At 39.4% G+C, this 24,432-nt stretch overlaps 2 protein-coding genes across 2 annotated transcripts in view; one reads left to right on the forward strand and one right to left on the reverse strand.

Moving 5' to 3' along the window:
* Positions 1 to 24,432, reverse strand: part of INSYN1 (inhibitory synaptic factor 1) — a 119,073-nt gene that overhangs the window by 86,263 nt on the left and 8,378 nt on the right. The gene's annotated exons all lie outside the window — the stretch shown is intronic.
* Positions 596 to 13,336, forward strand: LOXL1 (lysyl oxidase like 1). Its single transcript, XM_072147835.1, has 7 exons — positions 596 to 2,097; positions 2,481 to 2,589; positions 7,629 to 7,766; positions 9,941 to 10,097; positions 11,551 to 11,646; positions 11,783 to 11,898; positions 13,194 to 13,336. The coding sequence occupies exons 1-7, from the start codon at positions 1,143 to 1,145 to the stop codon at positions 13,198 to 13,200; spliced, it is 1,578 nt and encodes a 525-aa protein (XP_072003936.1). The 5' UTR covers positions 596 to 1,142; the 3' UTR covers positions 13,201 to 13,336.

The raw sequence follows: 24,432 nt of genomic DNA on the forward strand, positions 1-24,432 counted from the left end.
TTAGTAGAGGTAGGCTGCACACTTGCTTCCTTCAGATCTCTACAATGAGACTAATTCACTGTCACTAGAAGCTGAGCTGCACATTCTCCTCCTACACTGTGATCAATTCACTGTAGAGGGAGGAGGAATGTAATGGGTTACAGGAGGTAGCCTTTACACTCTTCTTCTTTGGATCTCTAAACTTGGACCAGTTCTGTGTATAGTGAGGGAGAATGGATTAGGTTGCAAGGGTCAGGCCGTCCACTCGCCTCCCTAATATATACCAGAACCTCTGAACCAGTCATGGAGATTTGATTGGGCTACAGCAGGTAGTCTGCACACTCTCATCCTTCAGCTCTCAGGACCAGTTTGGGACTAGCACTCTGTAAAGTCAGGGGGAATGGATTGGGTTGGAGAATTTAATTACAACTCAATCAAAAGAGAACAGCCTATATTACTGGCCAAAGACAAAGCACCTCCTTTAACCCTCTCCATTGTAGTCTCTACATTGTGTGCAGTACAGTAAAGTCTGGATAATAGGGGGAGAGCTGCACTTCACAGTACTGATGAGGGAAAGTTAGGGAAGGGGGCAGTGAGGAAGGAAAGGAGGGCGGAGAGAGGGGAAAGTGAGGGAGAGGGGGATAAACAGGAAGTTATAGGAGAAATGGATACAGAGAAAGGATGGAATGACGGAGGAGACAGATAAGGAGAAGGACAGGAGGACCTGGACAGGCAGCAAGGATCAGCAAGTCACTGCAGACATGAACATTATAACGGAACCTGGAGAACAAAGAATGTGACTATTAACCCCTCCTATGCTGGAGAGCTTTGGCAGCGCCTTGCTGGGACCTGCACAGTTTCCCCTGACTGCACCATCCTTTTGCTGACCTGCTGATCAGTCACTAGTCTGCATGACAAGAACCTGCAGCTTAGCATCACTAATTTCTTCTGCTTTATTTCTCATCTGATTCCTCAGATTTTTTCAGAACATTTTTTTTCAATTCACCGTCTTTCCAGCCAGAAACTCCTGTGACCGGTGTGTGCGCTTTCCAACATGTGTGTATTCATGTGAACGTTGACGAAAAACTGTTCTCATTTCACCTGTCTGGCTTGGCACCATACTATCACATTCCTCAGTCTATCACTGAAGAGAGGACACTAACATGGCTTTGCTAGCTCAACTATGTATATGTCTGTCAGGTCTGTCCTTGTGCCTGGGTCAAGATGGGGCAGGCTGGGGACAAATGATTCAGTGGGAAGAAAGTGGAAGACGCTATCGGCTGCTGAATTCAGGGTCTGAATACCAAGCTGCCGGAGAAGGCACAGGAGGAACTAGAGTTGTTCTGGATGGAGGTCGAAGTGGCGTGGATCTCCGCCGACAGGCACCCACCTTACCACGCACTGGATCCCAAACAGTCAGGGGCAATACACGACACCCATTTGGGTTTGGACAAGTGCCAGATAATTGGCAAGGGGGTGGTGAAACAGCCAGCTCAAGTCGCTTTATTCCTTCCGCAGGGGCTGGTGTTGCAAGAGGAAGCAGTAGTAGAGTCCGCCAATCATCTTCCCAGAATTCTGTAGGGCAATCCTTTGTCCCAAGACCGCAGCCTCCATTTGTACCTCAACCTGAATTTTACCCTCAGACATATGAAGAAAGCTATGGCTATTCAAGAGGTGGAGGTGGCTATGCTGCACAACCTCCTTGGGGTGGAGGTTATGAAGATTTCTATGAGGAGCCTTCTCCACCTTTTGCACAACCACCATATTTTGCTCCCCCTGTTTTGCCCCCTCGACAGACAGCTCCAGCTCCAGCTAATCCAGCTGCACCACAGGATGGACTTGACAGGCGCTTTGCCCACAGTCTTTTTAGGGGAAGTGATATCCCTGTAGAAAGTGATCCAGTACAATCATCTGTACCAGTTGGAGGTGGTGATGCAAGGCAACCCCCATATGGTGGAGGAAGTCAGGGAGAGGCCTTCTATGGGGCACAAAGACCTGATTATTTCCAGCCACAAAGCCGTGTGGCTAGTGCTCCTAGCAATGGAGGCGAAACACAGACTGGGCAACAAGGAAGAGCCACTGTTGGGAGTGTTTTTCGTGGTGCGCAGAGTGGTAGAGGTGAGTTCAACTTAACTCTATTAGCCCAGTACTAGACCAAATCTTGTCTAAGAATGGACATAATGTATAAGTAGGCTTGGTTATGAAGGTGTTTTATATAACCCAGGGAAATAGATGTCTCATTGACATTTTCTGCATAATGGCCATTTAAAGCGGATGTTGGTTTAAACACATCGCATTTTTATGGGAACTGTTTAATACACCATATCCCTTGTGGCAGCACCTTTAGGGGTATTGAACATTTATTGCATAATTCCCAGATTTTAGCTGAACAGTGTGATGAAAAAAGTGAGATACCATATGATCTGTGTATTGTTTTCTGACCCTTCAAGTGCTTCATTTCCTTTGATAATGACACTTGGAAATTCTATTTTCTGTTCTAGGGCTTCCTGATTTGGTTCCGGATCCAAACTATATTCAGGCTGCGACCTATGTCCAACGAGCTCATCTATACTCCCTTCGCTGTGCAGCAGAAGAACAATGCCTCTCTAGGTTTGCACCATCAACAATACATATATCTTTCCTATATACATGAAGTGGTTGTGGTTCTTAGAAAAGACTTGATTACAAAAAACTAAGGAAACTAGCAGGAAGGCCTGCTTCTGTAACATTGTTCTTGTGCTGCCCGTTAATGATAAGCCACATCTAATTAGTTCACCCCTCCCCCCCAGCAACACATCCATAGAAAAGATTTATAGTAAAAAAGAGCTTGTGCTGATTTCTTAAAATTATAGAGATACAATGATTTATCAATCTGTTTATAACAGAATTCTGTTGTAATTTGTGGCAAGAGTGTGGTAATGTTATGTACATTCTCGCATAACCCTCTGCCGGCGCTGTATACCTTAAGGGGGACTGGCAGGTCTTGCATAGAATTATGTTACTCATGAGCTGGGCCTGGGAGTCCCTGTCCAGCCCTGCTCCATACCCTGTAATTCCCACTTGGCATGGAGATGGCAGTGGGGTGGGGGGTTGATCCCTAAGAATTTTCTTCATGTCTTGTATGCTAGAGATCTAGTGTACAATGCATGATAAATGTCCCCCACAGACTGTAGTAGATGGGATATTACTAGGTTTATTGCTTAGTAAGATTCTCCCAGACAAAGTATCTACAGGAATGGCCAATAGGTGTTCTCCAGCCATATTTAAGGGGTTGCCTTGTAAAAAAATACTAACTGGATTCTAACTGCTCCCCACTCTTTTGCTGCTCTATTACCAATCGTATTGGTCATTGGCTGAACCTTTCCCTGCATTTTCTGTGGCGCCATAAGAGTTGATGGTAATTGAGTGGTGGATGAGCTGGAAGCGGCTAAAAACAATCCATTATTTAAGTGACCCCTGTAAAGCTTCTTTATGTAGAGCTTATTTTACTGAACAAATTGGTGACCTCAGTGGTGTTGAAAGATCTCCAATTCAGCCAGTGATTGTTTGCAGCTGTTGTGTCAATACAATAATGTGGAGCTGGGTAAAAAGAGACCAGCAGGGGCATTGGAAAGCACTAACTGTTCCCATAAACCTTGCAGCTTTACTATCCACAGCAATGTGCATGTTGTAGAAAGTGTGATAAAGAGTCAGATTTAACATGAAAAAGTAGAGAACTTACTTCAAGCATCAGATCATCCATTTCATAATACACATTTTGGTTACAGTCATTACCTTGAACTTTTAGCAAAATCTAGAAAAGTGATGCAAATGCTGTAGAAAATACAGATAAGAGAATGACATGCCCTTTGCACATTTAAGGACTTCATGTTGCAATGGCCATGACCCTGTAGTTACTAAATGGTATTTACTCTTTATTATGTGTGTATAATGCCTGTTGCCAAAATCCACTTTACATGTTTGATCTGTAAGGTCAGTGCTTTCCCCTAAGGAAACAGACTTTGGGAACAAAAATGGTATTGGAATTATATAAGGGATAAAGGGATTGACCAGGAATAGTAAAAACCCCTTTTGTGTAGCATTCATTCTATTTATATGCCTGTAACACATATACCGTAAATTCCATTTTAAAGATCATCTGTGAACATTTAACAAGTTGCAGTTTCCTTACAATATATCCTATTTATTTCAGTTGCATTGACCCATTGAGCTGTTTGTCGGGACATTTTTATTAGGTGGTAAAGAATGTTGCTTAGGGGTAGCTGTCACTTAATCTACAATGCTTAAAGTCCATCAGCATTCTGATTTTCATAGTTACAATTGTCGCAGTGTGTAAAGTCTCAGTGTGACTAAGTTAGTCAAGTATTCTGTAGTGATATGTCTTTATATAGTATGATCAGCCACTTAAGTGTTTCTTATATGTTAGAATCCTGTCAAGACCTTTGGTAGCTGATATAAAGATTTGTATTAGGAATTGTTCCTTACAAATGTTTAATTCCATGACATTTTGTAGCAACTGCACCCCCTCCATTTCTCTAATTAACGATGGCCTCAGCTGCCAGAGCCATCATATTCAAACTTTTATAATGTGTTTATTAAGATAAACACTTTTAAGGTAACCATATTATTCAGATGAATGTTGGCTAAGTGTGTTGGATTTTCACGAGCTCGATTTTTTTGCTCTCATTAGAGATTAGCCAAGTGGTGGCTGGCAGCAGCCTACTCTAGTTTTCTCTAAAGAGAGCAGACTTTGTATGGGTTTGTAGGAATAAATATTTGCTGAATGAGAGTTTAAGGCGCACCATCAATAAATGCCTGCTAAAATGTCTAGGTTCATATATAAGGCGCACATGACATGAATACCCTTTACATATCAATGCACCATTCCAACTGTAAGGTTACATTCACACTGCCGTATGGGGAAATGTACTGTATATACGTCCCCCATAGATGGCAATGGGCGTACTGCACCGTACCATTCCGTAGCTGGGAGAAAGATAGGACATGTCCTATTTTTCCCCATAGCACGGCGCAATGCACCATACATCGCTATGGAGAGGGGCAGGGGTGAGCAGCGCTCAATGCCTCCTCCTCTCCCCAGCACCGACTTGTGCGTGTTGCCTAAAGATGTAACTTCTCAGATGACAAATCAACCTTGTTTTAAGATTTTAGCTCTAAAGCCTGCAAAAGTGTGACTGTAGCCCTAGACTAGTCACATCAGCTCTAATTCAGTAATACTATAAGAAAACCATTGTGATTATCTACAAAGTAATGTTTTATGCAGAATATCTGTAAATAAAACTGTAAAATATTCATAGTTACATTTAGTATTGCTGAACTATGTAGTTAAACTGTGATTTTAGTAAAAAAAAATGGCTCATAATTGTAACCCTAAAATCAGTATTTTTTTAGGATGTTCGTATTGGATGCATTCAAGATTTTCTGTCCAGATTTGCATAATAAAAATCCACAATGCTTAAGCCGGTCACATGTGCATGTTCTGTGAAATAGAGTATGTACCATGTGTTGGACATATTTTTCATACTGAATATTGTGGAATGACCTAAACTATGTGATTCTAGTCCCTATTTTTTATTACAAGACAGTAGTCTTTCAGGGAGACTATGATGCTGGGAGTCTGGCTCCCTGCACAATGTTAAAGGACACCTGTCATAGTAATGCATTGATAGTGTCTGTGCTTTATCTGCTGACATGTTCTCCCTCCTAATACACATGTGTGAGACACAGACATCAGCTACACAAGTACCTGAAATGTTCTGCTATAACATGGCTGCCCGGAGCTGTTGTATCTCTCCTATGCAGGGGGCGCCAGAACCAGGAAGCACATGGAGGAGCCATAACACCATTATACGTCACACCATTATACAGGCTGTCAGTCATGTGTATAGGAGTATCTCCTACACAAACAGGCTGCAGGGGGCATGGCCGCCAGGACCTGGAAGCACATGGAGGAGCCATTACACATCACACAATTATACAGGATGTCAGTCAAGCACTGGGGGGTGTGGCTGTGCCTCCCACTCATGAATAACCTGGACAGATTTAATATGATAATGACTCATTGGACATCTCACAGTTCATTTGCATACAGCTTTAGGACCTCATTGCTTAAGTTAACAGGCATGTAGAGGGACAATGAAGGGATAGAGGCAATGCTAATGGCAGTTTATGAAAATATATTTAGATTAGGGGGTTAATTTGCCTGACGGGCTCTCTTTAAGTCTGTGAAATACAGTTGACATGCAATTTGTAAATTAAACTTACAGTACAATGTACATAAAGTTTTAACAAATGTTATGCTCATGTTGTGACAAAAAATTGCATGTCAAGTCTTCCTGTGGATTTTCACAGTGGATATCATTATTTGCAATATATAGTGAAATATGTGTCTAAACTCATGAAAAAACTATCTACATGTAATGCATAGGGGGTTGAACACATATTTGTTTACTAGGATATGGACTTTTGTTTAGCATTTGGCTTGCAATTAACACATGTACTTGCTTAGTTACATTTTTCCTTTTTAGGTAAAGGAATTGGACTAGAAAATGCTAGGAGAAATTATAAAAAGCCTATGGGAATATTTGTGTGTCATTTCAGACTACATGGCTGAGGCAGCTCACAAAAGTTGGGTTTCTAACAAAATTCAATACAGATACGGAGAGTTTACACCACATTCTTTTAGGTCTAAATAACAATTCCAAATGCTTTTTTGCTCTTTCACTTGCCAAGGGACCCTGTAATTTTTACATGCTTAGCTCACTGAAACGAATACCAAATGTAATGAAAGTTTATGGTTTATATTGTGTGCTAATGTATTATAACCATTATTGAAAGTAGGTTGGCTCTTTGTGTAGACACTATTAACTAATCTATGGTGGATCAATGGCAATACTGTACACTGAACTTAAAGGGGTTGTAAAACTTGGTTGCTTTCTTCCAAAAACGCTTCCTCTCCTGACTATGAGCAGTGTTTGGTATTTCATCAAAAACTCCATCCAAAACTTGATCGGCACAAACCATGGGTAGGTGTGGTGCTGTTATTGGAAGAGATCATCCACTTTCTTTGACCTCTGTGCAACCCATTTAGTGTGGGAATATTGGGGGAGGATTACCAAGCCAAATATGAAATAATTCCCTGGCACATGTGCTTCACATCACTTTTAAACACACTCAAAAAAGGGGAATGAGAGGCGTGGCAACTATGTAGAACAAAGGTTTGATAGTAAAATTGTATAAACTTAGGCAAAAGTTTTTTAAAAAAATGTATTAAATATACAATCCATCATCAACCACCTTGATGTTTTTGGTAGACTTTCTGGTTGTTTGATCTAAGTTTTGCTGTCCAAATATGAGACTGGATTATTATTCTGTGTGAAAGCTATCGATGCCATTGACAGCTTAGGCTGTTCTCAGAGAATGTCCCGGACTGCTCTGTTCTGTGCAGTGGTCACATGAGGTTATTGCAGATCAGCTTCCAGTTAATTGAATATGCATAGTTTGTGCATAGTCTTTCAACAAGTTGCGCTCATTTAGGTAAACAGAACATTTAAAAAGTACATAAAAACTTTAGATTATAATCATTTTTGCTGTTCATAACTCCTATTTTCTTTATCCTCTCTTCTTAGCTCTGCGTATGCAGCAGATGCTTCAGATTATGATGTTAGAGTTCTGCTTCGCTTCCCACAAAGAGTGAAGAACCAAGGAACTGCAGATTTCTTGCCTACACGACCTCGCCAGGCATGGGAGTGGCACAGCTGTCATCAGTGAGTACTCATAGATTGGTAGCTTCTGGGGGGTCACATATGGTGCTTGTATTGCGCTTACAAACACAGTTACAGCTTTCCCCAGTGCTCACGCACCTGCTAGCCCCTGCCCTTATATGCCGAAAATGGGAGGAAAATGCTGCAAACTTCTGGTGATGGGGAGATTTATGTTCCTTTCTGCCAGCAAATGGGAGAAGAAATGATTGATCTCTCCCAATGAATGTAAAAGACAAAGATGTCAAAACATGGACAACAATGGATCTCGAGAGAACTTCATTGACTATAACTGGTCTGTTGTCCATTATGGTCACCTTTATTTTTCTATAAATAAAAGTTTTGTATGCATCCTAATAGAACCTCCGACCCAGGTGTGAGGATAGCCTCACATGTCAAGCAGATTATATCCTGTTTAACTATAGGACAAAAATTACCGGTAATCACTGATATTTTAAATGATCTAAAAGACCAGAAAAAAATGATTAAGTAATATGCAGTATGTTACATTAATGAAAAATATCACAGTGTAAATGAAACATTAAACCAGTGGTTGGATAGGAACCATAGCTGTTCAATGGTGCCATTGTATCGGGAATTATAGGGTTATCCAGCTGCTTGAAATTTTTAAGCAAGAGATCAATATTGTTTAAAATATCAAACAGGGTGTAACAGTCATATGAAATGCCATTGCTGGAAGTAGGGATTAGAGCTCAGTAAGGGGAATGACTCTCAAGGGACTAGAAAGCATCTTTAAAGGGAACCTGTCATCATAAATTGGCCTGTTCAATTTGCAGTGGAACAGCTTCTAGATGATGTTTCTTTCATGGCCCAGCTTGGTGGCTTCATCCAGAAAATCAACTTCGAAATAGGATGTAAGTTAGATAAAGTCAGGGAGGAGGAGAGTTTAACACTGACGTCAAATTCTCATTTTCTCTGAACACTTCCTCCCATGCAATTGACATTAGGAGATCTGATCATTGATGTCCCTGGGTGCAGGACCATCAATTACAGTGAAGGGGGTGTTCCAAGGCATGGAGAGCTTGACTTCAGTGTTAAAATCTCAGCCTCCTTGACTTCATAAAACCAATTTACATCTCACTTCAAAGTTGATTTTCTGGATGATGCCACTGCATCAGGCCATGAAAGAAACATCATCTAGAAGCTACTCAGATACTTTACAACATACTGGTAGTGGTTTGTTAGGCCAATTTCTGATGACAGGTTCCCTTTAAAGTCCCATAGTAAAACTGGGTAGGCGATGCTAATTATGGCTACTCTTTGTGATTGGAGTTATTAAATTATAAACAAGAATATTAATTTCATTAATCTTTGAAATAATTTTGAGTTTTGTTGTGTATTATAAGACATCTTTTGAACAATGCAGTTTGTAGGTAAGGTCTTTATAATTGAGTGATTTTCAGTATATAGTATTAGAGTTAAAGAGTACGGGTTTTTATAAATACTTATCCTCCATTCACTGTACTGCAGGAACACCTTTACTTAAAATGGGCTTTATGTAGAATTGATGTCATTCTTAATAGAAAGGCATGAATACAGTGACAGTTAGGTGTCTGTACACAATACGTCCCTGTCACATCAATGTGGTCTGTCCCTCTCTGTGAGGTTACACTCTACTGAGGTAGGAAATGGTGACTCACAGTTGTTGATGTCTTCATACATTTCTAGATGGAATATTAGAGGAATACAGGCAGTCCCCGGGTTACATACAAGATAGGGTCTGTAGGTTTGTTCTTAAGTTGAATTTGTATGTAAGTCGGAACTGTATATTTTATCATGGTAATCCCAGACAGAACTTTTTTGGTCTCTGTGACAATTGGATTTTAAAAATGTTGGATTGTCATAAGAATCAATATTAACACTAAAGCTTCATTACAGACACCTCTGATAACTGTTACAGCTGTTTATTGTAGCCTAGGACTAAAGTACAATAAATTACCAATATCCAGTGGTCCGTTTGTAACAAGGGGTCGTATGTAAGTCGAGTGTTCTTAAGTAGGGGACCACCTGTAATACAAGGGTAACTAAAAGACAAGTGTTCTACATGACTTACTTTATGAGAAGTATTGGGAGAGCTGACTCTCCTTCTTCAGTCATAATATAACATAACGTTAATTAGTTTAACAGAAGAAGACTGACCTTTGAATTCTCCCTTCCAGACACTATCATAGTATGGATGAATTCAGTCATTATGATTTGTTGGATGCCACCACAGGACGGAAAGTGGCAGAGGGACACAAGGCCAGTTTCTGTTTAGAGGATACCACATGTGACTTCGGTAACCTCAAAAGATATGCATGCACCTCTCATACTCAGGTGAGACACTATGGGGGGTGGGGGGGGGGGCATTCATTAATAGTGTTGCAGGGTCCGTTATTGTGCTGGGATGTTAGCTTTTGGTGCAAGGGCTTAATGAATTTGCCAACCCAAAACGCTCTATACTGACTACACATTCATGAATGTGAAATAGAACTTGGTAGACTAGCTTTTAGCTTGTCTAATTGTGTGCCAAAAATTGCACCAAAAAAAAGGGTCAGGAACTGAGAAGCGCAGGAAAAATGTTGGGATTTCCAAGCTGCGCCAAAATTGAGTGACCAAAAAAAAAGTTGTGTCAGAAAAGGAGCAAAATTGTGGTGCTGACACTTCATAAGTCTGGCGCACAAGACGCAGCAAAGCGCTGCTGAAAAACAGTTGCAAAGCCAGCAATACATGTCCCCCTCTGTAATGCGTTTCTAGGTTCTAAATATAGTAAATATCACAGAAAATAAGACTAAATATAAGGCAGATACAAAGGCAAGCACAATGTTAAATAATGGATGTGACACATATGTAAAATATAGTCAATGACACCTACCATCCACCTACACCTACTCTCATGGCGTTCATTTCTGTCTGACGTTACAAAAGCAATAACTTTTTTATTTTTCAGTTTGCAGAGATGCATGAAGGCTTGTTTTCTCTGGAACAAATTGTTATTTTTAGTGGCGCCATTTAATATTCCATACAATATTCTGAAAAGCTGGAAAAAATTACAAGATATTTGCTGCATTTTCTTGTGGGCTCTGATTTTACTGCTTTCACTGTGCGCTCCAAATGACACCTCCCCTTTATTCTTTGGGTTGGTGCGATCATAGGGAAACCAAATTTAGGTTTGTAAGGTTTTCTTATGTTTTAGTAGATTTAAAAAAACTTAAAATCTTTTGTACAAAAAAAATTATTTTGCCAAATTCTGAGGCCAATACATTTTTGGTATAGTGCATATATGGAACTATGTAAGGTGTCCCTTACACCTTAATTTTACTGTTGATCTTTAATAGCCATCCACAGGATATTAGAGATCAGTATCCATGACAGGCCTACAAGTCTCTATGAGACAACAGATAGACCGGTGCCTTTCGATGATGTCACAAGGGGAAAGGGGCGACGTTTGGGTTTATCCCTGGCACTTAACAGGTTGCTAGAAGCTACAGGTGGGTGTCAGCTGTGTTTTACAAATGACAGTCGCTGTGTATGGAGAGCGCTAAGCCTGAGAGCTCTCTCTCCATGCATCCCCCACAGCACCACATTATAGTGTGTTGTGGTTCGCAAAAAACTTAAAGGGTTTGAAAAATATGGCTTCTTTACCTGACCATGGATAGTGCGTGGTGTTGAAACTAAGTTCTATTAAAGGGGTATTATGGGAATATGAATATCTGATTACCAGAGAATTTCTTTTCATTTTATAAATGATAGAATTGACAGTAAGGTAACAATTTGCTCTTTCTTTTAGGGTCTAAGTCCTGGCTGTTATGACACATACAATGCAGACATTGACTGTCAATGGATTGATATAACAGAAGTAAAACCAGGAAACTATATACTCAAGGTAGGTTGTGTTGCTGTAGGTTCCCAAAGTGTCTATTCTCACAGAGTGTGCAGTTTTTGCAGATTTTGCATTGTGGCCAAGCAGCTTCAAATAATGTAACATATGATACTCAATATGCTCTTGTCTCATACTGTAGGTAGTAGTCAATCCCAAATACCTTGTTTTGGAATCTGATTTCACCAATAATGTGGTGCGGTGTAACATCCACTATACTGGAAGATACGCATCAGCAACTAACTGCCGAATCACACAGTAAGAAGCCCCTACAGTGTTATTTCTACTCTACCTCTTTTACAGCCAAATTCATTTTATCTATGTCTTTGTATTCCAATATCTACATCTACAACAGTCATTCACTCACCCCCTGTGTATCTGCATCTTTATGTCATTTCATTTCTTTTCTGCTTATGTGAAACTTATTTTACAGGAAACTGTCAGGTTGTATGTACAGTGCTATCTGCTATCAGTAGATTATAGGAAGAGTGGAGAAAAATTATATACAGTTTTGAATATTATTAATTGAAATATTTGCTTACAAAATTAATGCCACAAAATGATAAACCTTTTTGGGGGTTTTTTGCCATTCTTTTCATGGGGGAGAATGGTTTGCTTTAGCAGCCAACCTGCAGTAATGCCTAGGACTAGACAAACATTGATTCTGAGCATCAACCCCTAAGAAGCCATGCTTATGTCAGGAAACTAGAATTTTAGAAGAATTCTCAGGAAACAAAAGCTGCGACCAAATTGAGTTATAACAGTCTTTTTTGTTATTACTTTCTATAAGGCATTAATAGTTTGTAATGATTGATGTATAACTATCCCAATATGATGCCATTACACACTATGACAAGTGTCCAAAAGTGTACAAAAACCAGGCCTGTAACAGCTACATTGATAAAAGACTAGGGCTCTTGTGATGATGGGGGTAAAGCAGACTGGTCATGACGTGGTTAAGCAAACCATGATTAAATAACAGAAACATTGTATTCTTACATCCTTACAACGCATAATAAAAAGTATTCTGTCTAGACACAATATGACAGTGTTAGTCATTGAGAAATATGTTCATAAGGTGAACATACATATTAGAATAGGAAAACTCGCTTATTTTGGCAGCAAAAGCCGTCCATCTATTACATTTGGAGATATCCCAACCAGAGATTTTGGAAGAAACAACAGGCAGCTGAATTTCTACAGGCCTGTTCATTTCAGATTCAGACCTCATTCTCCTCTCCCTAAGAACACAAGCACACTTGGCCAAAGGGAGGGTGCATGTCTATTGGTGGGTGGTAGATCCTTGAAAACTATCTAAAGTGTATGGTCCCCTTGAAAACTAGAAATGCCTTTCATTTTGCATGTGTTTTATCAGTAAATTAACTCATTTACTCAATGAACTCATCATAGTTATTATATAGGATTCTTAATGTGCTTCTACTATTGAGTGTGGTTGTAACCCTTCTGTTTTCTGTCACTTTGTACTGTCTTTTCCTCTGCCTTCTGTCACTATTTACATGTATCTTATAGTAATTATTTTTTTTCTATTTAAGGTTCTGAGAAAAATTCTCAAGGAACGGGCAACTCTCCCACCTTTCCCTGTCTTGATAAGCACACTAGCAATTGTATTATTACTTGTGTGAAATCCTCTCACTTTATACCCATTAAATAAATTTTATTATTGCCCTCTACACCATTCTTTGAGTAGAAATGTGTTTCTTCACGTCATAAATTGTACAAAGCATTTGAGGCTGGTTTTCTATTGTGTTATTTTGTGTTATAAAGTGTCCTCTATCACACTGTTCCACTGGGTTCATAAAGGAAGGAGTATGCTCAAATTTTAGAGTACTGTGCAGAAGTAATGTGCTTATGTTCACTAAGACCAGATGTTGTCTACAAGTATTGTCACTGTGTGTCCCAGTGTTTTTTCATAACTTCATATACCTGGCATGTGTTATAAAAATGCACAACACCAGGACATTAGTCCAGATACACTTTGGTTTACAAATTTATTTCCGTTTGAATGAGACTCAAACTATGTCCAGATGTGTAAAGAATGGAGGTAACCCTCTTCATCCTAGCTCTGGAGGTAGGATTGGTTTACTGCATAGATATGATTTAAATATCAATGATGGGAATATGCTCTATAACTTATCATCACCTAGAAATCAACAGATATGGATGATACAAAACTCTTACCTGGTATAGCCCTGGAGTGGGCTTTCCCTCAGAGTTATGCAATTATGGATTTATTCCTATTATTTATTTCTTACAAAGTTCTATTTTGTATGAATGCATACAGCAAATATCAACATTTTCAATAATGTGAATTTAGAATAATTTTATTCCTTTATGGAGAAATTATAAATTGTAAGTATTATTCTTTATAGGGTATCCTAATATCCTCTTTAGCATAAAATCTCATACTATACCGCCATGCACCACTTTTCTTATTGTATAGATGCATTGCATATTTAGGTTACTGTCCATATTGTAAGTGGGCCACTACAGATAGCAGAGACAGTATAGTTGTAGCCCCTGCCATGTATCGTATAGTTCCAGTTTAATAGATATGCAGTATGCGACTAGTGAGGCATAAACTTATTGACTATAGTATATTATTCTATACACTACAATTTCAGTTGATTCCATTATCGTATGTTTAAGATTTTGTTATTTTTAAAGTGTAGCCTAGCTCTCTTTGTGAGTGCCAAGACCTGTTAGAAGATGTCACAAGTTAATTTTCAAATAGATTTTTCATTTAGTACTTTTAGTAATTTTACTTGAACTTATCAAATGCAGCTTTGCTGAGAGGATTATTTATTCCATAAGTACAAACACACCCAAACCGTGTGATCTGGTTATTTAATACAGGATTGTTGGCTGGCAGCATCACAAGCAGCGGATTGCTGTTTTACATCTAATATTAATTGACACACATGTTAAATATTATACATGGAATATATATTGAAGATTTAGCTGTGTGATGCATAGTAAAGAGCAGAGGAGTTTTACTCAATTGTCAAGCTTATATTTCTGTACCTGGAAGTTGGTCCTTATTGAGGTAAGATCTGACCAGGTGAGCTGAAAATAGGATGAGTGCAAGATAATGTTATTTTATGACTTGATATCTTTAGCCAGTGTGAACATTAGATGTAAGTATTCTACATTATATTACATTGTCTGTTGTAGGAAATTATTAAGGGTACATACACACAATGTATGTTTGCACTGGCCATAGCCCCAGCGATCACACAGCTGCACACTGGAGAGAAGGAGGGATAAGTGCTGCTCACCCCTCCCTGTCCTATACATATCCTATATTTCGTTATGCACGGTCACGGTGCAGTGTGACGTGTGCTCACTTCCCAGTTACCAGGCGCCAAAGACATCAATGGGGACCAACATGTCGCCGCAAATAGTGCGGTACCCCATATGTTTGTGTATATGAGCCCTAATGATGAAGGACATTAAAATTTGGACACAAGTACATATTAATCAGTCACAACATTTACAGAGTAAGAAATCAGAGTCAGGTGTCAGTCTTGGATATAAAATACACAATTATATGATCTTTGACTTCTGAACATGTTCTTAAAATGACACTATATACACTACTGTACTTAACTAAAATGATGTGATAATGTGACTTGTGATACCAAAAGCAGTTCTGACTGGTCAGAGCATTGATTGACTTTGGAACTTGTCTTAGAGTATCTGGCTTCTATACATTAGCAGAAAATTCATATAAGTCTATAGACTTTGGATAACAGGGTATACACAGGCTGTGCAATATAAACATTGCTAACCAGCAAGTCGTAGATGCTGAACAGCTAAACCATACTGATATAAAGTATGAGATCCACAACTATAGGAAAGTTGTAACAATGGTCACAACTTCAGACTAAAGTGCTCAGGCATGTGACATTTGTGACACTTGGATAAGAAGAAAGAAGTAAAACTGGCACTCACCGATTAAAAATCCAAAACTTTATTTCAACACGGTTAAAACAACATCGTTGCAGAAGGGCATGATTAAGCGCTTCTGAAGCGCGAAACGGACCGTCGCCTTCTGTGGGCTCCTGCAGCTTTTTACTTCCCTCCTGCAACGATGTTGTTTTAACCGTGTTGGAATAAAGTTTTGGATTTTTAATCGGTGAGTGTCAGCTTTACTTCTTTCTTCTCATTTGAGTGTTTACCTGCACTCCTATTGACATTTTAAGTTAGAGCACCGCCCCATCACCCAACAAGTTGGCACCCCAATGAAGTTTTGCGCAATGTGTATTATTGCTATTAGTGGTTAAAGGTCGCCAAAGTGTAGTGCCCTCCATCTGTTCTTCTTTTTTGCAAGTTGTGACACTTGGATCTGTTTAATACTATGTAATCTTCCATACTAGGATATGGGATAATGTATTTTTTGAGACTAGTTTAATTCACAAAGTAAGAAATCAGAGTCAGGTGTCAGTCTTGGATATAAAATACACAATTATATGATCTTTGACTTCTGAACATGTTCTTAAAATGACACTATATACACTACAGGCGGTCCCCTACTTAAGAACACTTAACTTACATACGACCCCTAGTTACAAACGGACCTCTGGATATTGGTAATTTATTGTACTTTAGTCCTAGGCTACAATGATCAGCTGTAACAGTTATCAAATGTGTCTGTAATGAAGCTTTATTGTTAATATTGATTCTTATGACAACCCAACATTTTTTAAATCCAATTGTCACAGAGACCAAAAAAGTTCTGGCTGGGATTACAATGATAAAATATACAGTTCTGACTTACATACAAATTCAACTTAAGAACAAACCTACAGACCCTGTCTTGTATGTAACCCGGGGACTGCCTGTACTTAACTAAAATGATGTGATAATGTGACTTGTGATACCAAAAGCAGTTCTGACTGGTCAGAGCATTGATTGACTTTGGAACTTGTCTTAGAGTATCTGGCTTCTATACATTAGCAGAAAATTCATATAAGTCTATAGACTTTGGATAACAGGGTATACACAGGCTGTGCAATATAAACATTGCTAACCAGCAAGTCGTAGATGCTGAACAGCTAAACCATACTGATATAAAGTATGAGATCCACAACTATAGGAAAGTTGTAACAATGGTCACAACTTCAGACTAAAGTGCTCAGGCATGTGACATTTGTGACACTTGGATGAGAAGAAAGAAGTAAAGCTGGCACTCACCGATTAAAAATCCAAAACTTTATTTCAACACGGTTAAAACAACATTGTTGCAGAAGGGCATGATTAAGCGCTTCTGAAGCGCGAAACGGACCGTCGCCTTCTGTGGGCTCCTGCAGCTTTTTACTTCCCTCCTGCAACGATGTTGTTTTAACCGTGTTGGAATAAAGTTTTGGATTTTTAATCGGTGAGTGCCAGCTTTACTTCTTTCTTCTCATTTGAGTGTTTACCTGCACTCCTATGGACATTTTAAGTTAGAGCACCGCCCCATCACCCAACAAGTTGGCACCCCAATGATGTTTTGCGCAATGTGTATTATTGCTATTAGTGGTTACAGGTCGCCAAAGTGTAGTGCCCTCCATCTGTTCTTCTTTTTTGCAAGTTGTGACACTTGGATCTGTTTAATACTATGTAATCTTCCATACTAGGATATGGGATAATGTATTTTTTGAGACTAGTTTAATTCACAAACTAGTAAATAGACCACCTTAGCATTTAAGTTCTCATAGGCAAGTCTGAAATGGTGTGCAGGCCTGCTAAAGCAGTGGCAGAGCATCTGAACACCAGGACTGGAATGAAGAGGTGGTTTTATTGGTTTTATTACATGACAAATACATCTGTGCTGTCTGTGTAGGACACTGGCATACACCTTTATTTATATCCATTCCACTCTCTGGAATCTGTGGATGCCTGTGTTTCCATGATGTTTCCCCCATATATGTCAGGCGACTGTTGGATCCACCTTTCATTCAGTATCCCTGACATGTTCTTTAATGCACCTCTGGAATTCGATCATTTTTTTGCCTGTGTATTACATCCGGCAGACTCATATCACTGGGTACACTATGCCCACATTGTTCAGCATTTTGTCTGTTTTTTGTACTAGTTTTAAGACTTTTTTGTCTCAGTGAAGACAAAAAAAGTCTTAAAAAGTAGTACAAGAAACCAGACACAGTGGTGATAAAGCACCCCAAGTCCTTTTTACGTTGTGTTCCTGTTTTTACTCCCCTCATCCAAAAAGCCATAACTTTTTTATTTTTCAGTTTACAAAGATGTGTGAAATCTTGTTATCTGTGGGACAAATTGTACTTTTAAGTGGCGCCATTTAATTTGTCATGCAATGTACCGTAAAGTTGGAAGAAATTCCAAGTGTAGTGAAATTGACAAAAAAACACATTTTCTTGTAGGCCCTGTTTTTTTGTTTGCTCCAAATGACGCATTCCATTTTGGGAAGGAATGGTTATAGGGATATCTAATTTATGTAGGTTTTATTAAGTTTTGGTAGAGTTAAAAACAATTAAAACCCTTTAAATTTTTCCAAATTTTGAGGCAAATAACTATTTCACATTTTGATGTACAAACCTATGTAAGGTGTAATTTTTTCCCATGCTGGCATTTTAATGTATATAATTTTGGGACCTATATGACCATTTGATGATTCAAATATTTATGGATGGAAAAATGGGGGAAAAGTGTTGAATCGGACACTGGGGCGGTATTTTACGTTATCGTGTTCATGGCTGTGGCAACACCTAGCATGTGCACGATTGTTACTGTTTATTTACTTTTAGATGTGTTCTAAAGAAAGGGGGAGGGGTGATTTAAACTTTTCCTTTTTTTAATATATTTTTTGATGTTATTTCAGACCTAAGGTACTTTAGTGGGTCCTGGTTATAGCAGGCTATTAGAGATCAGTATCCATGGCAGGCCTGTGAGTCTCTGAGACTTAGGCTGCCATGGCAAATGATCTGGGTACATTGTGGTCATAAAGGGATGGACATGGTCAGCAACAATACTCAGGTAGGCTGTGGCGTTGCAACGATGCTCAATTGGTACCAAGGGGCCCAAAGAGTGCCAAGAAAATATTCCCCACACCATGACACCACCACCACCAGCCCTAACCGTTGATACAAGGCAGGATGGATCCATGCTTTCATGTTGTTGACGCCAATTCCGACCCTACCATCTAAATGTCGCAGCAGAAATCGAGACTCATCAGACCAGGCAACGTTTTTTCCAATCTTCTACTGTCCAATTTCGATGAGCTTGTGCAAATTGTAGCCTCAGTTTCCTGTTCTTAGCTGAAAGGAGTGTCACCCGGTGTGGTCTTCTGCTGCTGAAGCCCATCTGCCTCAAAGTTCGACGTACTGTGCATTCAGAGATGCTCTTCTGCCTACCTTGGTTGTAACGGGTGGCGATTTGAGTCACTGTTGCCTTTCTATCAGCTCAAACCAGTCTGCCCATTCTCTGGCATCAACAAGGCATTTCCGTGTACAGAACTGCCGCTCACTGGATGTTTTTTCTTTTTCGGACCATTCTCTGTAAACCCTAGAGATGGTTGTGCGTGAAAATCCCAGTAGATCAGCAGTTTCTGAAATACTCAGACCAGCCCTTCTAGCACCAACAACCATGCCACGTTCAAAGGCACTCAAATCACCTTTCTTCCCCATACTGATGCTCGGTTTGAACTGCAGGAGATTGTCTTGACCATGTCTACATGCCTAAATGCACTGAGTTGCCGCCATGTGATTGGCTGATTAGAAGTTAAGTGTTAACGAGCAGTTGGACAGGTGTACCTAATAAAGTGGCCGGTGAGTGTATTTATATAGCTCCTAAGATGTATTGCACCTTTATCGTTGAACATGTTGCATGACAGAACTTTATTCCACAGTACAGCCTGTATTATTTTTTTAAGCCGTATTCACGCATAAACATCTGTGGTGAAGTGAAAGATAGAAGTTATTGGGAACTAAGAGCAGCAATTCATTAACCCAACAGGTCATGGAGAACTAACCATCATATATAGAGCCTGCAGAAGTATACAGGCAGTCCCCAGGTTATGTACACAATGGGGGTCATTTACTAAGGGCCTGATTCGCGTTTTCCCGACGTGTTACCCGAATATTTCCGATTTGCGCCGACTTTCCCTGTATTGCCCCGGGATTTTGGCGCACCCGATCGGATTTTGCCGCATCGGCGCTGGCATGCACGTGACGGAAATCGGGGGGCGTGGCTGAGCGAAAACCTGACGGATTCGGAAATACAGCCGCATTTAAAACAAAAAAAGTGTTGCTTGGGACGCGCTTACCTTCACTTGGTCCGGCCCAGTGAATTCCAGTGCGAAATGATGCTTTTCAGCGCAGCAGCACCACCTGGTGGACGGCGGAGGAACTGGAACTACCTTAGTGAATCCCGGCCTGACCCGAATCCACCGCAGAGAATGCGCCGCTGGATCGCGAACGGACCGGGTAAGTAAATCTGCCCCAATAGGTTCATTAGGTTAATTCTTAAGTTGAATTTGTATGGAAGTTGGAACTATATATTTTAGAATTGTATATCCAGACATTTATTTGTGTCCCAGTGACAATTGGATTTTCAAAATATTTTGTTATAATGGGATCATGGATTGTCAATAAATCTTTATTAGAGACACCTTACAGCTGATCAGTGCAGCCTGGGACTAAAGTAAACTATTTAGAGAGGTTCACTAAAAATTTCGGGTGTCCTTAAGTAGTGGATCCCCTGTTGTGTAGATTTTTAAATGTCAGAGCAACCCAAGCTTGGATCAATACAGAATTTGCTATTTAGTGTTGTTTTAACCCAGAACAAATTCACAGTGCTTAACATAAGCAGTAGGAATTGTTTTTTTTAACTGAAGTAGTGCCTGTGAGCACAGCGTGCTTAAAGTCCTATATTTTTTCAGGCTTTTAACATTATTCCATTAATATAAGAATATAGGATGACAGATGTCTATCTACTCACATAATACCTACAATAGATAGATATGAGACTGGCAGGATTTTACAGGGTGTTGCAAAATTTAGGGTTAACTTTCACCATGCATTAAGGTGTACTTTAAGCATGATTGAAGGTAGAAAAGGACACACTTTGTTAAGGACAGGCATATACCTGCTTCTGCAGTTAGGGGCAAGTATTCAAAATCATGGCCCAAGCACCAATAAAACCACTTATAAAACCATACAGTGATAATACTGAGATTGGATGACAATTCTACAGAGACACGCCACAAAATTCATTCATGAATGTTTCTACTCCTGGAAATGTATGGCTAAATATTTACTATGCATACATTTGGAAGGGGAAAAGCGGTGTATAGGTTGGTGTAAGAGTAAGGAAGGTGCTGGTCTCAATATAGAAGCTTGGAGGATATGAACAAAATGAAGGAGCAATTGATTGGGATGATGAGAAGGGTTCATTCATTTTTAATATCGGCTGTCCTTACAGTAATATTTCAATACCCTGTACTAATGGAAAAATCACTGAAACAGATTGACAACAGGAAAATGTTAATTGCTGTTTTGGGTTAAGTTGCCTTAGCAAATACGATGTGGTATAATAGAAGCAAAGATTTCATCTATGGCTCATAGGGGTAGGATATTATTAAAGGGTTTCCATTGAGTTAAGATTCCCTTTATCTTCCTCTCTTATTGTAGTGATGCATCTATCCATCCCATCTTGTCTGAAAGAATGAATTGGAAAGAGAGGGATTCAAAGTTATCCAGTCTTGGAGGATTTAGTTGGATTTTTATGCCACCAGTGATATGTAAAAAATAATTATGGTAGCAGCTCTTGGTAGTGTTTTATGGGTATATGGTAGTCTAAAGACGGTCAATCCTGTATTGCTTACACCTGTGGGTTCAATTGGCTCCTAATGGTTCTAGTTATATTAGCCTAAACAATTAGTTTCAATGGGCAGCCACCGAAACAGGTATAGAAGTGTTAGAGCTGCTGGCGAATCAGAACAGTTGGGTCATGCAACCAAAAAAGAGTCACCTCTACAATAGCTTAGTCAAGGAGAGATATGTGCCCTGAGTATGGTATCAATTGTCATGTCTGCATAAAACAATGATGATATTCAATGAGTTCTCTAAAACCTTTGGTCATGGATTTTGGAACAGAGGACAACCACTTAAGCCAGCCAGTGCTTTGGTTGCATTCACATGGTCTCGATAAATGATGCAGCATTCATAGCCAAAAGCAGGTGTGTATCTTAATGGGTGAGAACAAATAATTGAGAGGTGCTCCTCCTCCTTTTTTTCACTCTACTCCTGGTTTGGACATTAAAAACTGAATCTGAAAACCTTAACATGTGGATGCACCCTTATGGCAATGCACCCTTATCTAATCTAAAGTACAACACAAGAATCCATGGAGGACTATTTTCTCAAATAAAATAGACAATGCTTTGGCAAAGTAAGTTTAAGCTTTAATGTGTGACAGGTCCACTACTATGCGAAATGAGCTTACGTTATATATAGACAGATGTTTAGAGAGTCTAATCGACTTTCAACTTCAGCTGTGAGAGTACCTGTAATGCCAGCTTTGTACTACATATGCACAGTGAAGCCGAGATACTGTCCCGGCTTCACTTCTCGCAACACAAAAGCAGACGCCAATGCAGTCAATTTTGGACCATAAATCACGTGTAGGTGGTCTAGGGTCCCAAATTGACATGACAGGTATACTTTAACATACTCAACACTTAAAAACATCTTTATTTATAGAATGCCAATAATAATAATAAATTAGCCATCAGGTAAAACAGTTGGAATGAAGTCCCTGCTCACAAAAGCTTACAAATCCATGAGGTAAAAGTTCTTGTACAATGATCCAGCCATTATTTATTGACATAATAAATGCTGCATCAACCAGCCACCATTCTGTATCTATATTAACAGAATTCAAAGTATATTAGAATGCAGTGTAGCCTGTATAAGGCCATTAGATCTGAAGGGAAAGCACAGAGAGGAGGGTTAAACTGAGAAAATGTATGCTATATTTGTAAAGAGATGTTTTTTTAAGGCAAACTTTGGAAGTTGTGTATACCGGTAAGTCTAATTTATACAATGCTATTGTATGGCTGGCTCTTCTTTAGTGGTGTGTTCCTATTTATTTCTTCAGACAATGATTTTTGTTTTTAAGAAGAGGTGAATAGATGAAACACTACAATAAGAGAAGAAGATAAAGGGATTATTAATTTGATGGAAACCCTTCATTAATATCCTACCTCTATGAACCAGAAATTAAATTATTGCTTCTAATATACCAATATAATATACTACATACTATACATTCTAATCTACCAGCCAATCAACATTTTCTGCCTCAATCTGTTTTAATGATTTTCCCATTAGGACAGGTCATTGAAATATTATTGTATGGAGAACCAACTGCTCCCTCATTTTGTTCATGTCCTCCAAGCTACTATAGTAGCGTGCAAATGAGAGTTGGGAGGCAAAAGCAAAACGCCAAGACAGTTGGTCTGCTGCCTCAGTGTAATGGTGAGATCCAGAATGAAATTGGGATGTCAGATTTGGGTGAGTTAGTAGATGACTGAATGACCAAAGTTCTGCTTTGGAAAGATTAAGCCTCAGACAGACAGAAGACAAACAGTAATTTTAGAGACAGTGGGAAGAACGCTAGTTTTAGTAACATGGGAATAATATTACATGAAGAAGCTTATAGTTGAGTATCATTAGCATAAAGATGGTGCTGAAATCCAAACTTACTGATGGTTTGTCCAATGGTGGCAGGTTGTGTTTCTAGGAGTGGAAAAATCAATAGTAAAGGAGAGAAGTTAAATTTTTGGCTAAAAGTAGGAAAGATAAATAAAGTAAAATTTGATACTGAAAAGTGTTGGATAAAGACCAAATCAAAAATGCTTCCCTCATTGTGAGTGGGTGGATAAAAATGTTGTGAAAATCCATAAGAGGTGGTTAGTGATAGAAACTGAGAGACCGAATTGAAGATGAGTGTGTTAATAGTGATACTAAAGTTACCCATAATCGTCTGAATCTCAAAGGATAGAAAATGGGGGGGGGGCTAAGAAGCAAAGTGGTCCAGAAACAGATTGGTTGAGCCAAGAAGACAGTAGACAACAAACACCTGCAAGAAGAATGGATGGATAGGTCTGATGTGGTTTGGAGTTCAAAGGAAGAAAGGTACTGGGGGACTGCCTATCCCTTCCAGTTATATTTTGGCTTAATGTAGAAGGAGAGGGATTGTAAAAATTACAGTAACTTAGGGAACCATTTCCAATCGGTTAGCCCTACAAGGGAAGATGGTGAACCGTCCCAACATTGTAATGTGTCTGTATTGTGTGGAGCTATGTTTTAATTAGCTCCTTTAAGGGTGGTGTCCTTCCAAATTATACATGTGATTCAATAGCCTTGGGAGAGATCATTTCAAAATTCCTCTATATTTGATTTAGTAAATGCTGGCTTTTTCCATGAGCTATGTTGTTTCACTGGCAATACAAGTATTTACTAAAACAGACTTGTCAGGTACGGTTGTAGCTCTTATAAATCCAATGACTCCCATGTGACATTTTATTTTTCAACTCGGTGTGGCCAGACTACCACATAGGGGCTCAGTTACTAAGGGTCGCGTGCAGACTTTTGTCGGACTGTGCAACGTTTTTGGGGCTTAAATGGCTTGCACAGGTTTTCAAGAAGTGTGTGCCCTGGGATTATGGCGCATGCAACCCTTTTTGTGCGGCAGCCGGGCTGGCCTCTGTGCGACACAAACTAGGGGAGGTGCCATCAGATGGTCCGACTGATT

The sequence above is a fragment of the Engystomops pustulosus genome, chromosome 4 (assembly GCF_040894005.1).
Source record: "Engystomops pustulosus chromosome 4, aEngPut4.maternal, whole genome shotgun sequence".
Lineage (NCBI taxonomy): Eukaryota > Metazoa > Chordata > Amphibia > Anura > Leptodactylidae > Engystomops > Engystomops pustulosus.